This window comes from Scardinius erythrophthalmus (assembly GCF_964197995.2).
Source record: "Scardinius erythrophthalmus genome assembly, chromosome: 3".
In the NCBI taxonomy this organism is placed as follows: Eukaryota; Metazoa; Chordata; class Actinopteri; order Cypriniformes; family Leuciscidae; genus Scardinius; species Scardinius erythrophthalmus.
Window position 1 is genome coordinate 54,858,627 of NC_138223.1, and position 16,752 is coordinate 54,875,378.

The window sequence follows — 16,752 nt, forward strand, 5'->3', positions numbered from 1 at the left end:
CTTTATAAAGATGGAGATTAAGTTCATAAAGGGCCAGGGTTATTATCAAAATTTGGAGACAAACCTGATACCTATATTGAACATTTATCAAACTCTGGTAATCTTTTTATTGAGGAAAATTATATTGTGAGAATTATTGGTATTTTTGGTGGCTTTTCTTCCAGTTGTTCTGATGAGCGGGTGCAGTCACGATGAAAAAATGCCAGCCGACTGTTCTGACCTTTATAAAGCAGGAGAAACACACAGTGGGATTTACACCATCTATCCAGCATGGGATATTCCTTTCTGGGTTTACTGTCACATGATCTCAGATGGGAAAGATGAAGACAACAGAGGATGGACGGTACGAATTTGACTTTAGATCATTGAACACACATCAGAACATACATTATGAATCATATATTCTATATAAACCCATCACAGGTGATTCAGAGGAGAATGGACGGCAGTGTGAATTTCTATCGGCCGTGGAATCAGTACAAGAGAGGATTTGGGAATGTGGAGGGCGAATACTGGCTGGGTAAGATCTCACAGTGTGTGTCCGTTTGTGTGGATGATCATGTGTTTGGTTGAACGTGTGTGTGTGTGTGTGTGTGTGTGTGTGTGTGTGTGTGTGTGTGTGTGTGTGTGTGTGTGTGTGTGTGTGTGTGTGTGTGTGTGTGTGTGTGTGTGTGTGTGTGTGTGTGTGTGAACAGGGCTGGAGAACATGTATCAGCTGACACGTAAGAAGAAGTACATGCTGAGAGTGGATCTGGAGGACTTTGAAGGAAATAAAGTTTTTGCTCTGTACTCGTCCTTCACTGTGGATTGTGAAATGGACGGGTATAAACTGCATGTTTCAGGGTTCACTGATGGAGGAGCAGGTAGGACATTTTCATTTATACTCATAAAAACACATTTCCATTGAGTTATTGTCCCCAGTGATGCTCCTCTTCTCTGCAGGCGACTCTTTATCTCTCCATAATGATCAGAAGTTCTCCACCTTTTGACAAGGACCAAGACGGCTCTGGAAATAACTGTGCCAAATATCATCTCGGAGCATTTTGGTACGCAGGCTGTCACCATACAAACCCCAACGGTGTGTATTTATGGCAAGAAGATTCCCCCCATAACGCTATTGGAGTTGTTTGGTACACCTGGAAGAATTACAGTGTCAGTATGAAATCCATCAGCATGAAGATCAAACGTGTGTTTTAGACCTTTGAAGAAACAAACATTGTTTCTCCGAAATTATATTGCTTTCCTTTCTTCTATTAATTGTGTAACCAGGGCCTAAAATTAACATTTGCCAAGTGCCAAATGCAAGTAAACATCAGTGTTTGTGAGTATGTGAAACAGTGTTAATTGCCAGTGAATTCAAGCAAAGCAATGTTGTGAGAACATGAACGTGAACAAACGTGAATTGACCGGTTGGCGGGTCACATCATCACGAAAGTTTAAGCCTTGCCAATATAAATATTCAAGCGCAAGAAGACACGAAAGGGAACTAACTTTGTTATTTCGAAGCACGCGCCTAGAAATTCACATCTCCTACAGTGCCCAAATACGGAATTGAGCTCTCTTTCATGTCTTCTTGCACTTGAACAGACATCTTCAAAGAAAATTGTCAAATGCTTGTATTGGCAAGCATCCTTGTAAACATAGTCAGTTATGTCTTAGGCCCTGTCCCACCCTAAACACTCGCAGTCTTCCTCAGAGTCCACACTTTCGTGACGTAATGGCACTTTGACTGTCGGATAGAAGTCTGCTGTGGAGCTCGCTTCAGTGCCGACTCACCAAAAGTGTGCATCAAGGACACATATCGAGCACCCTTCTGAATCCTAAAATGACGAATGGGACACCCTCCTCTCATGGACTTTATGGACATGCGCACACAGTAGCCATTGTAAGTCCACAAGACAGAAAGTGCATATGAAGTGTGCCATTTGGGACAGGGCCTAAAATGAACGTAAACAGTTGAGAAAGAAAACACGTTTGTAACAGTTTATTGGATCAGTGCTCTTAAAGTGACAGCAGCCTAATAGCCCTGATGCTACCTGTGTTGTTAATGTTACAAAACAACAAAATATAAAGAGCAATCACTAATTGCTCTTGACTGAATAACTTTTGTAACTTTAATAAGGATTAATCTATGTTTCATGGCTGGTAAAAAAATATTTATGGCAAGTAAATTTTGTTACTGGTCATTGTCAGGTGTGGCAAAAAGTTAGTAGTAGGCCCTGTGTGTAACTTAGTGAATCATGTAGGAATATCAGTTAAAAAAAATATGGCTGTTTACAAGTTGTTGTTTTTTTTTTTTTTGTATTGGGTCAATTCTTTTAATTTAACATTGAAATGAATCGATTCATACATTTTCAATAAAACTCCTGCAATGAACACTTTGTGGCCTAATGTGTTTCTTACTGTAGATATTCAATTGATCATTGTCTGGTTAAATTATGGTGAATTCATGAAGGTGCAAATTGCAGGTCTGTGCTTTTTAATGAATATGGGATGCAAACATTAGTATTTTTCTTTATAATCCTCTTAGGCAACGAAGTGCATAAATTACATTCCCGAAATAAAAAATGTTGCTGGCCATTAGTCATTCATATTCCACTCACAACCACAGTATCTTTAGAAAGCTGACAAATGAGAGTTTACTGTTCAGAATTACTCAGATTGCTATTATTAAAACAGAGATATAAGCCCCAAATACATTGAAAACATAAAAATATGAATAAGGTTTAATGTATAAAATGTTTGTGGCTGTAAATGAACTTAAAAACACAATGAATCAGAAGCCTTGTTGCCTCTAAAAACTATGAGCTGTCTAAACATTCAATAGCCAAATTTATTTTCTCTCCATTCTAGCCATTAAAGGTGTAATGAACTGCATTTTTTTGATTAAAAAATCTCTCTGATGTCCACATATAATGTTATCAAGATTTTTTCATCAAAGATATCCTTATTTAGAAGTAATAAGCTATTTTCTATCCTGTTCTTGACCCTCTATTTCAAACACTCGGTTTTGATTGTCTCGCTGCGTTTAAGACTTTACCATTGCTATTAAGCGTTTAAGACCATTTCTATGACTGCATAACAATCAAAAAAACATTTTTAACATGCCACTACACCCGTGGAATTGTTTTGAAAACTTCTGATGTTCTGCCATACATGTCTGAATCAGAGAAAACAAACCTACACCTCAAATACCAGGGATACTCCAGTCTTAGACAGTAGGGTAAGTAATAATCTTTATTTATATTTATTCCTTCTGTATTTGTGAGGTTACATTGTATTTTACAACATCATATGTTGAATTGAAGATGCTACAGAAAGGTGAATACATGGTTGTAAACATTTGCTAACAATGTGAAACATTTATGCGTATTACATGTGCTTTACACTTGGTTGTGGCAAATAAAGTTTAAGTACTTGAAGTTTTCACAGTTATAGCTGAGTGGTATTTCGTGTAAACTAATTATGAATGAATGTTCCATTGTTTTTTGCAATGTATTCGACAAACCATGTTTTCATGTTTATATTCATCCTTCATAGTTTTCAGAAAAGTGTAAGTAAAGTGAGTACATATCAATTGATCTAAAAACAGACAAAGCAATAATGACACATGGTAAAAAAAAAAAAAAAAAAAAAAAACAGTGCTACTTATATATATATATATACGAATAAAAAAATCTACGGAAGCCCTGAACCGCAATGTAAAAAAAAAAAATATACGCTTTTTTTTTTTACTTTAATCTCGAAAAATTGCGACTTTATTCTCAAAATATTTCAACTTTATTCTCGTAATTTTAGAAGAAAAACTAATTTTCGTTTTTTTACATTGCGGTTCGTATCAGTCTGTTGAATAACAAATCTTCATGTAAAATGTAAAGTGTAAAGTGAACACATAAACAGTGTCTTACTGACACGATCTTAAAAATAAAGTTCATCCACTCTTTCTTCATGTTAGGATCACAAGTGAAGCAATGCAAAGACTGTTTGGCACTTCAAAACAGCTTGTTCTTCTCAGAGGCGTCTCTGGTTTTGTTGCTGGAGTCATCCTGTGTTTGTGTCTGACTCGTTTTATTACTACATGTTCATGCGCTTATATGTTAAAAGATCGAGGAAAATTTGATTTCATCTCAATTCATGACCCCTTTAAAACCTTAGGATAGATAGATAGATAGATAGATAGATAGATAGATAGATAGATAGATAGATAGATAGATAGATAGATAGATAGATAGATAGATAGATAGATAGATAGATAGATAGATAGATAGATCATTGAGCATTAGTTGAAGGTCATTGGGCCATTAACAGTACAACCATGAACAACAGGGGCCTTTACGGTTCCTCCATTGGATGTTATGGTCACTGTAACTCCTGCAGTCTGAGCCGGTACAGGTTTCGCACTGGATGAAGCTCCCGCTCCAGCAGGAACATCCTCTTGAACTGATGGACAGACACAGAGATAATCTCAGAATGCATAACATCATACATCAAATACTACAAATGCATCTAGTGTCGACTTATAGCCTACCTTCCTGTTTTCCCTCCAGTCGATCAGCAAGCGCATTTTGCTTCATGTTGCGCAGCGTTCTGACAGCAATCTTCTCAGCATCTGATGTGTTGTAGTGCTGCTCCATGAGATCCACAACATCGTGGCGATCAGCGTTCTCCAGTCTTCCTCGAGGAATAGACGCGTCACTGTTAGACAGGCGCCATTTGAAATCTTTGAACTCGTCTTTCAGTAGCTCATTAAGTGCATCCAAAATCACTATTTTGGTTGTAGCCATTTTGTGTCACTTTAGGGAAAAATATAACAAAATAAAATGGTATTAATGTGGAGCACGATCAGCCTCAATGCCGGCCAGAAGATACAACCAACATAGTTTAAGCTGTTATTGTGGGTTTCTAAGTAGGGGAATCAGTGTCAATTCGTTTAATATAAACATCCACACAATAAGCATAAAATACAGAACAATGGCGTATATCATGACAATCATTTTCTATTCGAGTTAAAACAGCATAACCTCATTTGCAACTGTGAAAGACAAAACAAGACTGTAATACTAAAGTTCTCCACTAGACAGAGCATCGGGTTAAGACATTTTATGTTTGTCTTTTCATTATGCATCAGTGTGAATTGCTGAATATTCCCTTTTTGAATTTCATAATTTTTAACTAACGTGTATTTTTTACATGCGAACTAACAAAATAAATAGAGATTCAAAATTGTTGACTTTGCAATAAAATCACATAATATGTGGAAAGATATGGCAACTGTAGCCTACACGTAACCATATCTATATGAGCTTCGCATCATTCTTCAAAAGTCTGATCGCACACGCCTCATTTGTAGATCAAATGTTTGTCAGTATAAAGAAAGTGGTTTCTGTGTAGGTTTCAAACTTGTAGTGGTTAAAACGGATGTGTTTTTCGACTTTAACCCCTGCATGTTTAACCTGTTAGAAAACACTCACACTTACTAACTGGACTCAAAATCATGTAGTACTTGTGAAAACTAACCTAGGCTGTACCGAAAGACTTGTTAAATTAAATCAATATTGTAGGCTACTTACAAAGTTGATGGTATAGTTGCAGACCGCGCTTCCTGTTTTCGACGAGTCTCTCTTTTCTGTCTTTTCCTTTCGCTACACTGCTCAGCCACACTTCAAGTAGTCACTAACTTAATGTTCCTTTGATGTGTGTGTGCGTGCGATCACGTGTGACATTTCTGCTGCTTTCTGCGCACATACTGTAGGCTACTACACAACATACAGAACAACATTACATACATAGCATACATTCAGTCACTGCGTGTGGTCGAGTATTGTGGCGAAAAGATCATACCTAATATAATATAATAATAATATAATACAAGATGAAGTAGCATTTGGATGCATTTTATAACAGACAACATAAAGGAAGAAGGTATCATTTGTAAGGTAAAATATCAAATTACTGTCAAATATGTGCATGCACATCAATCACAGGCCAAACATTACATTACTAAATTTTACTGAATGTAAAAAGTCTGAACGAAAAGCCGGTTCCCGGAAAAGAGCCGGAATTCCATGAATCACTTTCACTTTCGAACTCCTTTTTTCTCTCCTGTAGAAATCAAGTGCCCCGCATCTTTAACTCTAATGCACAGTGTCTGCGTTACAGCGTTAGTACCCGAACAGATTTTTGTTAAAAGAATGTTCTCAAAATATTCAGTGTTGGTTCTGGGAACGTAAAAAATGTCCAGTTTTCTTGAAGTTAGAAGAACGTGTTTTTAAAGGTATGATGCATAAACGTTCTTTCAACTTAATTTTGATTAAAAAATTCAACATAGGCTACACTGTTAGACCTTACCGGGTTTTTTTACAGTGAAATACTGGCAACACTGTTGCCAGTAATTTACTGTTAATTGTGCAGTTCGTTACATTAAAAATGCAGTAAAACTCGAGTTAACTAATTTCACTTGCAGAAACCGACTGCCTTAAATTGACCAACTGTCATTTAAATGTATTAACTAAAATTTATAATGCATTAATAAAGCTGTGAGCAAAGTATTACTGTGAAATTATTTCATTTGAAACCACAACAAAACTTTTGCAAATAAAGAGTTTTCCACTGGACCAGCAACTACACAGTCACCGCCTGTTAAATAAAGCAACATGCAGCAAATCATCAATGTTTGTAGATCTTCTGCTGGACTGAAGCACAGGCTCTACTCTTCTGCACAATGGTGACCCAAAACATACATTTTACAGTAAACTACTGGCAACAGTGTTGCCAGTATAAACCTGTTTTATAACTTACAGTTTATTACTGTTAAAATACATTTTGTGGGTGTGTCTTTTTATCTTACACTGTTAACCCTTTCAACCCCACAGGGAAATCCACACTACAAAGAGTAAAAGTAACATTGAGACAGTGTTGCAGTGAGATAATTAAGGGAATATGTAAGTGATTGTTGAGCATTAGTGATGAACACCTGCTGTTAGAACAGAAAATAGAGAAACACAAGAACTACAACTGACTTCCAGCCATCACACATTATTACACTTATTATTAACCAGTATGACTTTATTACATACATCTACAGAAGTTGTTATTAAGATGTTTAATTGAAAATGTTTGGTTTGAGGTTACCATTATAGAGATCAGTGCTTGCTTTAGTTGGGATGCTGATGCTAAATCATTGGTGAATCTTTTGCTGCTTGAGCTGTTTTTGCAAGTCACACTTGTGCACACACACAGTTTATGAATGATTGCGGTTATAATGATTATGATGACAAAATCATCATATTGCCTGTTCATTCACTAAGGAATTCTTCCTCAATTAAAAGTGTTTCATTAGCACCACTGTGAAACCACAACAATAAATTACAATGATTCATTTTTTTTAACACATCATGCATAACCAGAGAAACAGAGTTACACTGTCTTTTAGAAACACAGAGATATCACAATTTAGCACATGAATCTCAACAACGGTGGCAATATATATTTTTTTATTCATGCAGCAGTGCATGCTGGGAGTTTTATATTATCCTGGAACCCAGCATGCATTGCGACATGACACTTTTGATTGTCACCATTGTTGAGATTCATGTGCTGATTGTTGATGTCTGTGTGTGTCTGAGTCAAGCAGGAGTTTTTTTAATGCATTATATGAATACAATATTTTTCAGAAAACCAGATTACAGAAGTATTGATTTTATGTTGTAGATTTACAGATTTATGCTAAATATGAAATACCCATTAATTCAATGAATAAATACAGAAAAGATCAGAGAATCAGACATGTCCAGGATGTTTGTGATATCATCACAAAAGCCAAAAACACCTGATCATCTTCCTCTTGACTTTTTCTTGCCATAACAAATGTGTTTTATAAACTCACTGTTACAGCAGCCAGAGAGAGATGAATGGTAAGAAGTCCAGGGACAAGTGACCAACTAAAACAAATACTGATCTCCATCATGGTGACAACAAACTTTATTATTAACTATATCTCTGTTAATTCTCAACAAGAACTTTTGTACATGTATGAAAGAAATAATCGTAAACTGGTTTCACACTCAGTGTTGCTGGAAGTCAATTGTAGTTTTTGTGTTTCTCTTTTTTCTGTTCTTGTTTCTCTCTCCTTCAGTGATTCTGCTTATCAGGTGTTCATCAGTTTCTCAATTCATTCACTTCTTTTCATTCACTTTGTCAAGGGGACTATATTAGTGAACTAATGCAGGGAATAGTGAATGAGGGTATAGGGTGTGATTGGGAAAACAGCCTCTGAGTGTCGATTTTGAGCAATGTTAATTCACAGTATATTCCTGTAGGCTAGTTTTGTTTTCTACGGTACATTACTGTTTTAATGGAAAATGGTATGATATTGTCAGAATTTGGCCTTTTTTTACAGCAAGGGTTAACAGTGTACTAAGAACCCAGCAAACATTGGTCCGACGGCAACGTCGTGTCCCTGGCCAAAAATAGTCGCGGTATGACGGCATAAATCGGTAAAAATATGTAACACAGAACATTTCCTAAAAATGCATTCAAATACATGTGTGCATGTCTACAGTTATCTGGTTGCATGTATAATTGTTATTTTGACTTTTAGCTACGTGTAGTTCAATATATACCATGTTGTGTTTCGGGTGAGAGAGGACGTCACCATGGCGACGTCTTTTACACGTGCATTTATAGTCCATCATGACCCTCTATGAAATCAATTGTGATAAAGCTGTGCTTAATCCTTGCGTGGTTAATACTGCAATAATTAATTAAATTTTTTATTAAATTAAAGTTTTAATAAGTTGTGTGAATACGTCCACTGACGTCCTCGGCGTCGTCTTTTACACGTGCATTTATAGTCCATCATGACCCTCCATCATGGAATCCTTGTGAAATATGCAAAAGCTGTGCTTAATCCTTGCATGGTTAATACTGCAAAAATTAATTTAATTGCCCAAGTAGTTTTTAAGAGGTTGTGAAGACGTCCATTGACGTCCTTTACACGTCAAGGCTGTGAATACACGTCCACTGACGTCCTTTACACATCTAGTCAAGCAAGACAGAAAAAAAACCCCCAGGAATTATCTTTATGAAATACACGAATTGTATACAAAGTAAATATATTTACTTTATCTTGTTTAAATAAATTATAATCACACAGTTCCCAGTGTGGTTAAGTGAATGCAAAGCCTCTGCATTTTAGTCATTATTTCAACCTGTAGCCTACCTGATACGTTGTTTTTTTTTTTTTTTTTTTTTTTTTATGGAATGTATGCATGTAAAACAGAAATATATCTGGTCACCATTTATGTCTGAGTTGGATGTAATTGCCAAAACTGTGCTGCCAAGATGTAACAAAAGATCTCCCGACATTACCAAATCTCGCGATAGGTTAGATTATCTCACGAGATGTTAACGCGTTTTCCCCATAGACTCACTCCGGAACACTGAAGTTTGAATAACCACGAAGAGAGGAGGAATTGAGGCCCATATTATTAGAAATCTACTGTTGGGTACGTACATTTTGTATTATTAGATTCACGTGCTAGAGTTTTACTTGTTTGACATGAATGAACCGAAAGAAATGATGCCCACATTGTCAACTGAAATTGGCTAACTGTTAACTGAGTTTGGCTAAAATTAGCTAACGTTAGTAGGCTAAAAGTTGCTTTGAACTTATACAACGGTATACCATAGTATAAAGTATGTTTAATGATACAGTCAAAGTTATTACTGTAAATTATTAATGTAGCCTTTTGAGAGTTTCTTTCAGAAAGTAAATTATCTGAAGTAGAATGAAATGTTTAGCTGGATTTGAACATGTATGTTTTCAGTAACTGCTTTAAAATTTTTGTAATTTTAGAATTGCTAAACATGTCTATTCAGGGGACATCACAGCCCACCTGTCTTTATCAGAAATGTCCTGTTCACTTTCTCACTGTTACACACCTAGTTAAGGGTCTTTCTCAAGGGCACCACAGTGGTATTGAAGAGGCAGGGGACAAATGCTGTTTTGAATTTAGCTGAAGACCATAAAAATATTTTGAAAATAAGTGCATGTCACCTCAAATTTTTAATTTTCATTTATTTTAAAAATAAATATATTCTCTTCCCTTAGATGCTGTGATGAGGTGGAGCCCACATGCTATACAGACACTGAAATTGATGCAGCAATGGCAGAACACCTGAAACACACTCCAGGAAGAGCTGGGGGTGGTGGATACAAAAAATGAGCCAAACAATGTGTTTAAGGGATAGTTCACCCAAAAATGAAAATTGTCATCATTTACTCAACCTCATGTTTCATACCTGTATACCTTTCTATGCTAAACACAAAGATGTTTAGAAGAATGTTTGTAACCAAGCAGATGTCGCTTCCCATTAATAATCATTTTTTCTCCAACAATGGTATGGATGCTCTATTTGCTTGGTTACAAACATTCTTCAAAATATCTTCTTTTGTGTTCAGCAGAAGAAAGAAACTCATACAGGTTTGGAATTTGGTGAGTAAATTACATAATTTTCATTTTTGGGTGAACTATCTTTATATAATAATTCAGTATTTTGCAATTGGTATTTTAGTTTGGTTAACAAATCGAGAGCTTAGAATTATAAGGTTCTATCTCCGTTTATTGTAGTTTATTGAGGATCAAAGTTTTTAAACTCGGTTTATGTTTTGTGAGATGGAACCTTTTATTTTATTAATAACTACTAACAATTTTTTTTTTTTTTACAAAAATAACACCACACAGGCATTAATAAACACCTAATGGATCAGATTGTCAAACTCAATTTCGACCAAAAGTGGAGATAGAACCTTAAAATTCTAAGCTCACGAAATGTTAAACATTGAAAAAAATAAAGAGAAATTTTGGCTGTTCAATATCAATAAAATGTTGTGCTTAATCAGAACATGCTTCTTTTTTGCTTATGTCCACAAATAATGTGTTATTGTTTTTGATGTACACGTGATTAAAACGTTTTATTGACGTTCAGGTCTGACTGGACCAATTTTGGACCTTTTTAGAACCTTTGTCAAGATGTGTAGGCTAAACCTCAAGATTTAATTGTCTTTCACGATGTTACACAATAGGTGTGTGATTATTTTATATGCAGGCTTATATATATACACTTAAATTATGCAGCAACACATTTAAACACATATGACGACGCATTTAGACGTCCAGGGACGCGCAGAAGAGACGTGGAATTCACGGCCAGAAAAGACGTCGGTTCAACTTCCATTTTGGAACTATTTTTCAACCATGACGGGACGTCTCGGACGGACGTCTTTTCAACGGTCATTAAACGTCCAAATGTTTGCTGGGAACGTTGATTTCTAACATTCCAAACACATAAAATGTCCAGTTTCCTGAATGTTAATAGAATGTTATTTAAAGGTTTGTGATGTTCATGACACATTCTTTCAATCATACAAATACAAAATCCAAATTTTTTAGTTTTATATGGGGAGTGTTATTTGCATTTTGACAACTTGTTTAAACCGGACAAAAAATAAAAAAATAAAAAATGTGAATAGATCTAACACTCAAAATCAATTTTCTTTGTCATTTCAAGTTTATTAATAATGCAAATGTTGATAAAAGCATGTGTGGTGAAAAAAAAGAGCATTTGCTGATAGATTTATGTCACAGCAGTTATCTGATGATCCTCATAGGCTATTATAATCATTCATGTACACCTATAATCTGGGAATATAAAATCAGTGTAGAGACATATTTGTAAAGCAACTGATCCTGGAATTGAGAAATTGAGCTTGAGTATCAAACATTCAGCAATTTCTTTTTATTTCATTTCTTTCAAAAAACTTTCTAAGAGGCTTTAAGATGACTTTAAGTTTAAAAAACTAAAACTAATAATTATGTTGATTTTAATTCACCCCTTTAACCACATTTTTTTCTCCCTTTGAATAACACTGTAAAAAGTAACTGCATAACTTTCACAATCATAGGGAAGAAAATAACTCAGCCTGCATTTATTTCACAGTAATGTTCTGGCTTCATTATTGTAAAATAATACTCTTTACTCCTGTAAATTCCTGGCAATGTTTAGAGTGCCTGATTCTCTCAGAAAACCTTGATATGAGGAAGTCCAGTTTTAAAAGTCTGATTTCTAGACCTGGAAACATCATGGAAATTAGTAAAATTGCCATGGGTATTTTTTTATTTATTTAATTCTCTTACAAAGAATACACGTTTTACTAGTTATGCCAAGCTCTAGAGAAATTGTGAGTAGAAATATATTTTTAAAGTCCTTATATGGTAAATGATAAACAACTGGAGGAGTCAGTGAAATTCATCGATTGAAAAGAGCAGGAAAACTGAAGAACATTCACTTCTGGAATACTAAATCTCATTTATAATAATTGGGTTATTTTAATCTGTGGACAGTTCTGTAAATTAATTTTTTTTTGACAAAGATTGGGCTTTGAAAAGTCAAAAACATTGAGAAGTGCTCCTGTAGACCATCCATCTGTCCAGCAACGTTTACTCAGCGGTGTCTCTCTACAGCGTTTACTCGTGGCTTCTGTCCATATCGCTATTCGAGCGTCAGCAAATGTTCAGACCTCAGCACCAAGGTCCTCCTCCATCATTTCCATCTTCCTCTCCATCCTCGTCCTTTTTCTTCTTCTTTTTCTTCTTGTCCTCCACCTTGTATTTGACTCGTCGGATGGGGTCGGTCAAGCTGCGCATTTTGCCTTCGTCGAACTCCTCGTTCATCATGAAGTTTCTGTCGATAAGCTCCGCCCCTTCCTGCCAGTTGCGGTAGCAGTCCGAACCCAGCGTGCAGATCTCCGACACGGCGTCGGGCAAGAGGACGGAGCAGTCCGGACGCAGGACCACCACCCTCGGCAGGTCCTGCACCTCGAACATCTCGCTCAGCTCCCTGCAAACAACACACACATGATACTACTGATGGAAACACAGGTAAACTTATAGCATATAGATCAGTGGATCTCAAACTTTTTGTCAAAGGATTTATTCAAAGATCCCCAATGGAGGCTAACTAAAAGTGCCATTAAATTGAAATAAATAAAATGAAAGAATCCTATTTGAAAAGCTGGATGTCACTCCCAAAACTTTTGCGTTCACTCCCCAAACTTTTGCGTTCCCCCGAGAAACTTTGCGATCGTTAAAAAAAAGGTGTTCCCCAAAAAACTTTGCGTTCGTTCGCAAGACCTTTGCGTTCATTCGCAAGACTTTTGTGTTCCCCAAAAATGTTTGCGTTCATTCGCAAGACTTTTGCTTTCCCTTGAGAAACTTTGCGTTCATTCGCCAAACTTTTGCGTTCCCCCGAGAAACTTTGCGATCGTTAAAAAAAAAAGGTGTTCCCCAAAAAACTTTGCGTTCATTCGCAAGACTTTTGTGTTCCCAAAAAATGTTTGCGTTCATTCGCAAGACTTTTGCTTTCCCTTGAGAAACTTTGCGTTCATTCGCCAAACTTTTGCGTTCCCCCAAGAAACTTTGCGATCGTTAAAAAAAAAAAGGTGTTCCCCAAAAAACTTTGCGTTCATTCGCAAGACTTTTGTGTTCCCAAAAAATGTTTGCGTTCATTCGCAAGACTTTTGCTTTCCCTTGAGAAACTTTGCGTTCATTCGCCAAACTTTTGCGTTCCTCCGAGAAACTTTGCTATCGTTAGAAAAAAATGGTGTTCCCTAAAAAACTTTGCATTCATTCGCAAGACTTTTGTGTTCCCCAAAAATGTTTGCGTTCATTCGCAAGACTTTTGCTTTCCCTTGAGAAACTTTGCGTTCATTCGCAAAACTTTTGCGTTCCTCCGAGAAACTTTGCGATCGTTAGAAAAAAATGGTGTTCCCCAAAAAACTTTGCATTCATTCGCAAGACTTTTGTGTTCCCAAAAATGTTTGCGTTCGTTTGCAAGACTTCTGCTTTCCCTTGAGAAACTTTGCGTTCATTCGCAAAACTTTTGCGTTCACTCCCAAAAATGTTTGCGTTCATTCGCAAGACTTTTGCGTTCCCCCGAGAAACTTTGCGATTGTTAGAAAAAAAAATGTTGTTCCCCAAAAAACTTTGCATTCATTCGCAAGACTTTTGTGTTCCCCAAAAATGTTTGCATTTGTTTGCGTTCGTTCGCAAAACTTTTGCGTTCACTCACAAAACTTTTGCGTTTTACCCGGACAGCATGCCAAATACGCTTAAAATACTCAACACTACATCTGATTTCATGTACGTGTGAACTTGTGAAACTTTTGAATTCCCCTGAGAAACTTTTGCGTTCCCCCGAGAAACATTGTGTTCTTTCGCAAAACTTTTGTGTTCCCCTGAGAAACATTTGCGTTCCCCCGAGAAACTTTGCGTTCGTTCACAAAACTTTTGCATTCCCTCCCAAACCTTTTGTGTTCCCCCGAGAAACATTGTGTTCGTTCGCAAAACTTTTGAATTCCCCTGAGAAACTTTTGCGTTCACTCCCAAAACTTTTGTGTCCCCTCGAGAAACATTGTGTTCGTTAGCAAAACTTCTGCGTTCCTCCAAGAAACTTTGAGTTTGTTCGCAATACTTTTGCGTTCCCCTGAGAAATGTTTGCGGTCACTCCTAAAACTTTTGCATTCCTTGCAGACTCTTTTGATCTGTGCTGAATGGCCCTGACCCCCTGGTAGAGAACCACTGTACAAAATCCCCATTTCATATTGTGCATGCTAGCATGCTATTCGGAACAGAAAGTGCGTGTACTTCCTGTAGGGGTCTTCGTAGGCCAGGAACAGGCAGCGTTTGGGCAGCTCCTTCAGGAACTTCTCCAGCTGCTCCTCAGACGAGTCCAGAGAGATGTACAGAAGCACCAGCTGGGCCGATCGCTCCACGTAGAACTCGTCCGTCAGCTTCTTGAAGAAGTCTTTGAGCGTCGGAGCAAAGTCTTGACACTTCTCACACTCGCCCGAGCCGAAGAACAACATGAGGATGCGGTTCTGGAGACGCAGGATGATCTCGCGCTCAGTGTCCAGCTCGTCTTTGTCCTTGTTGTTCTTCACCAGAACCTTCCCCAGGAACAGGTCCACCATGACAGCTTCTGGAGAGAGAGAGAGAGAGAGAGAGAGAGAGAGAGAGAGAGAGAGAGAGAGAGAGAGCGAGAGCGAGAGCGAGAGCTCATTTACTCATCAATTCAAAGCTTTTATTCTGCAGGAATTTTCAGGAGAAAGGCACGAATATAAGTAAACGTTGATGTAATTTTAATTACAACAACTGACGACAGCTTAAAAACACAATCCAGAATATATACTGTACCATTCAAACGACGGGGTCAGTATTTTTTTAAAGAAGTTAATATGCATTAAATTAATCAAAACTGACACCAAATATCTTTAATGTTACACAATATTTCTATCTCAAATAAATGCTGTTCCTTTGAACTTTCTATTCATCAAAGAATCCTGAAAAAAACTGTTGTCAACATTGATAATAAATCAACATATTAGAAAGATGTCTGAAGGATCATGTGACACTCCAGAGAAACACTCAATAGAGTATCTAACAGACTAAAGGAAGTTTACATTATTTTATTTTTTTTAACTGCAAATGTAAAAATAGGCCTAAACAACTTCTACAGAAATATTGCAGTGCCCATTTAAACATGAAGCATTAAGCCATTTATTAAGCTGCATGTTGCATCTACAACCCTCAATGCTGACGCACCTTCAGTGACTGAATCTCGTTCTCGATCAGAACCGAAATGATCATGAGTTCAGATGAATGCGGTCCTGCAGAGTGAACGTGTTGTTGTTCCTCGTAACCACACACCCTGTTCACAGAGATTACAGGGTTAAAGAGACACCAGTGAGTGTGTGTCCTACAGTCACCGTGTGTGTTTACTCTCCAGTCTCAGAGAGATCTGAGGATACAGCGAACAGACCACCTCATCTACATCAACCCACCGTCATAATCCTAGAGGGAGACAGAGACAGAGAGAGAGAGAGAAGAGAGAGAGAGTTTAGTACCAATCGAGTCTTCTGGGGTGTTTAGTCTGACGTATGATAATTTGAATTACCCATCAAAAACAAATCATCTGCTGAATGCATCGCTGAGATTCAAAAACACAGACAGAACACAGATTTGTGTTTGTCTTTAATGATGAAGACGACTCATGTCGCACTCAGGACGGATTATGGCCGTGTTTGTCAGAGATCCCATAAGCCTTCTTGGCTGAAAATACACCAAGGCCTTGGTAATCCAATAGAGAGAGTGAGCGAGTGAAAAAAGGAGTGGCTTCAGAGGGCAAAATGGATTGATATATGAATGAGTTTTATAAGCTAATGATACATTTGTGAGACTGGTAAATATGGAAGATGAGCCGTTTTTACTGAGAAACGACAACACCCCTAGAAGACAAAGGACGTTTCTGGAAAATAACATTTGAACTCTCTCTTGAGAAACTATAGCATCCCCATCCGAGACACAATCACACTGTCAATCACATCAGGATTGTATTAATCTACATCTCTTTCCCTGCATCTCTTCTCTCTCTCAAGCTGAAATCACCTGAAATTCACCCAAAAATCTACAGTATAAGGTTTAATGTGAACAATTATCATACAACACTATACATGTTTGGTATCATTTGAAATGTCTCAGTGTGAAATATCTCATCCTCACAGAAGTAAACCAAAAGCTAATACCGTTTTTAGGAGTTTAGAGATATCTTTATAAGTAGATATCTCTATATATATGTGTGTGTGTGTGTGTGTGTGTATGTGTATATAATCAAATAAATAATCAAAAAGATTTT

At 37.0% G+C, this 16,752-nt stretch overlaps 2 protein-coding genes and 1 pseudogene across 3 annotated transcripts; 1 reads left to right on the forward strand and 2 right to left on the reverse strand.

Annotated features, from left to right (window-relative positions):
- The first annotated feature begins 199 nt into the window (after positions 1 to 199).
- LOC308688882 (microfibril-associated glycoprotein 4-like) lies at positions 200 to 1,197 on the forward strand (annotated as a pseudogene). Its single transcript has 4 exons — positions 200 to 343; positions 424 to 520; positions 696 to 863; positions 943 to 1,197. The product of its transcript is annotated as a microfibril-associated glycoprotein 4-like (transcript).
- A 2,023-nt stretch (positions 1,198 to 3,220) lies between these two features.
- Positions 3,221 to 5,698, reverse strand: LOC308687543 (caspase b-like). Its single transcript, XM_081360142.1, has 3 exons — positions 5,571 to 5,698; positions 4,529 to 4,793; positions 3,221 to 4,440 (listed from the first exon to the last, which is right to left on the reverse strand). Exons 2-3 carry the CDS (start codon positions 4,782 to 4,784, stop codon positions 4,280 to 4,282), a joined length of 417 nt encoding a protein of 138 aa, XP_081216268.1. The 5' UTR covers positions 4,785 to 4,793; positions 5,571 to 5,698; the 3' UTR covers positions 3,221 to 4,279.
- A 6,457-nt stretch (positions 5,699 to 12,155) lies between these two features.
- On the reverse strand, positions 12,156 to 15,911 carry nxnl1 (nucleoredoxin like 1). The gene is made up of 3 exons (XM_081360141.1): positions 15,663 to 15,911; positions 14,706 to 15,039; positions 12,156 to 12,900 (listed from the first exon to the last, which is right to left on the reverse strand). Exons 2-3 carry the CDS (start codon positions 15,029 to 15,031, stop codon positions 12,582 to 12,584), a joined length of 645 nt encoding a protein of 214 aa, XP_081216267.1. The 5' UTR covers positions 15,032 to 15,039; positions 15,663 to 15,911; the 3' UTR covers positions 12,156 to 12,581.
- Between the last annotated feature and the right edge of the window lie 841 nt (positions 15,912 to 16,752).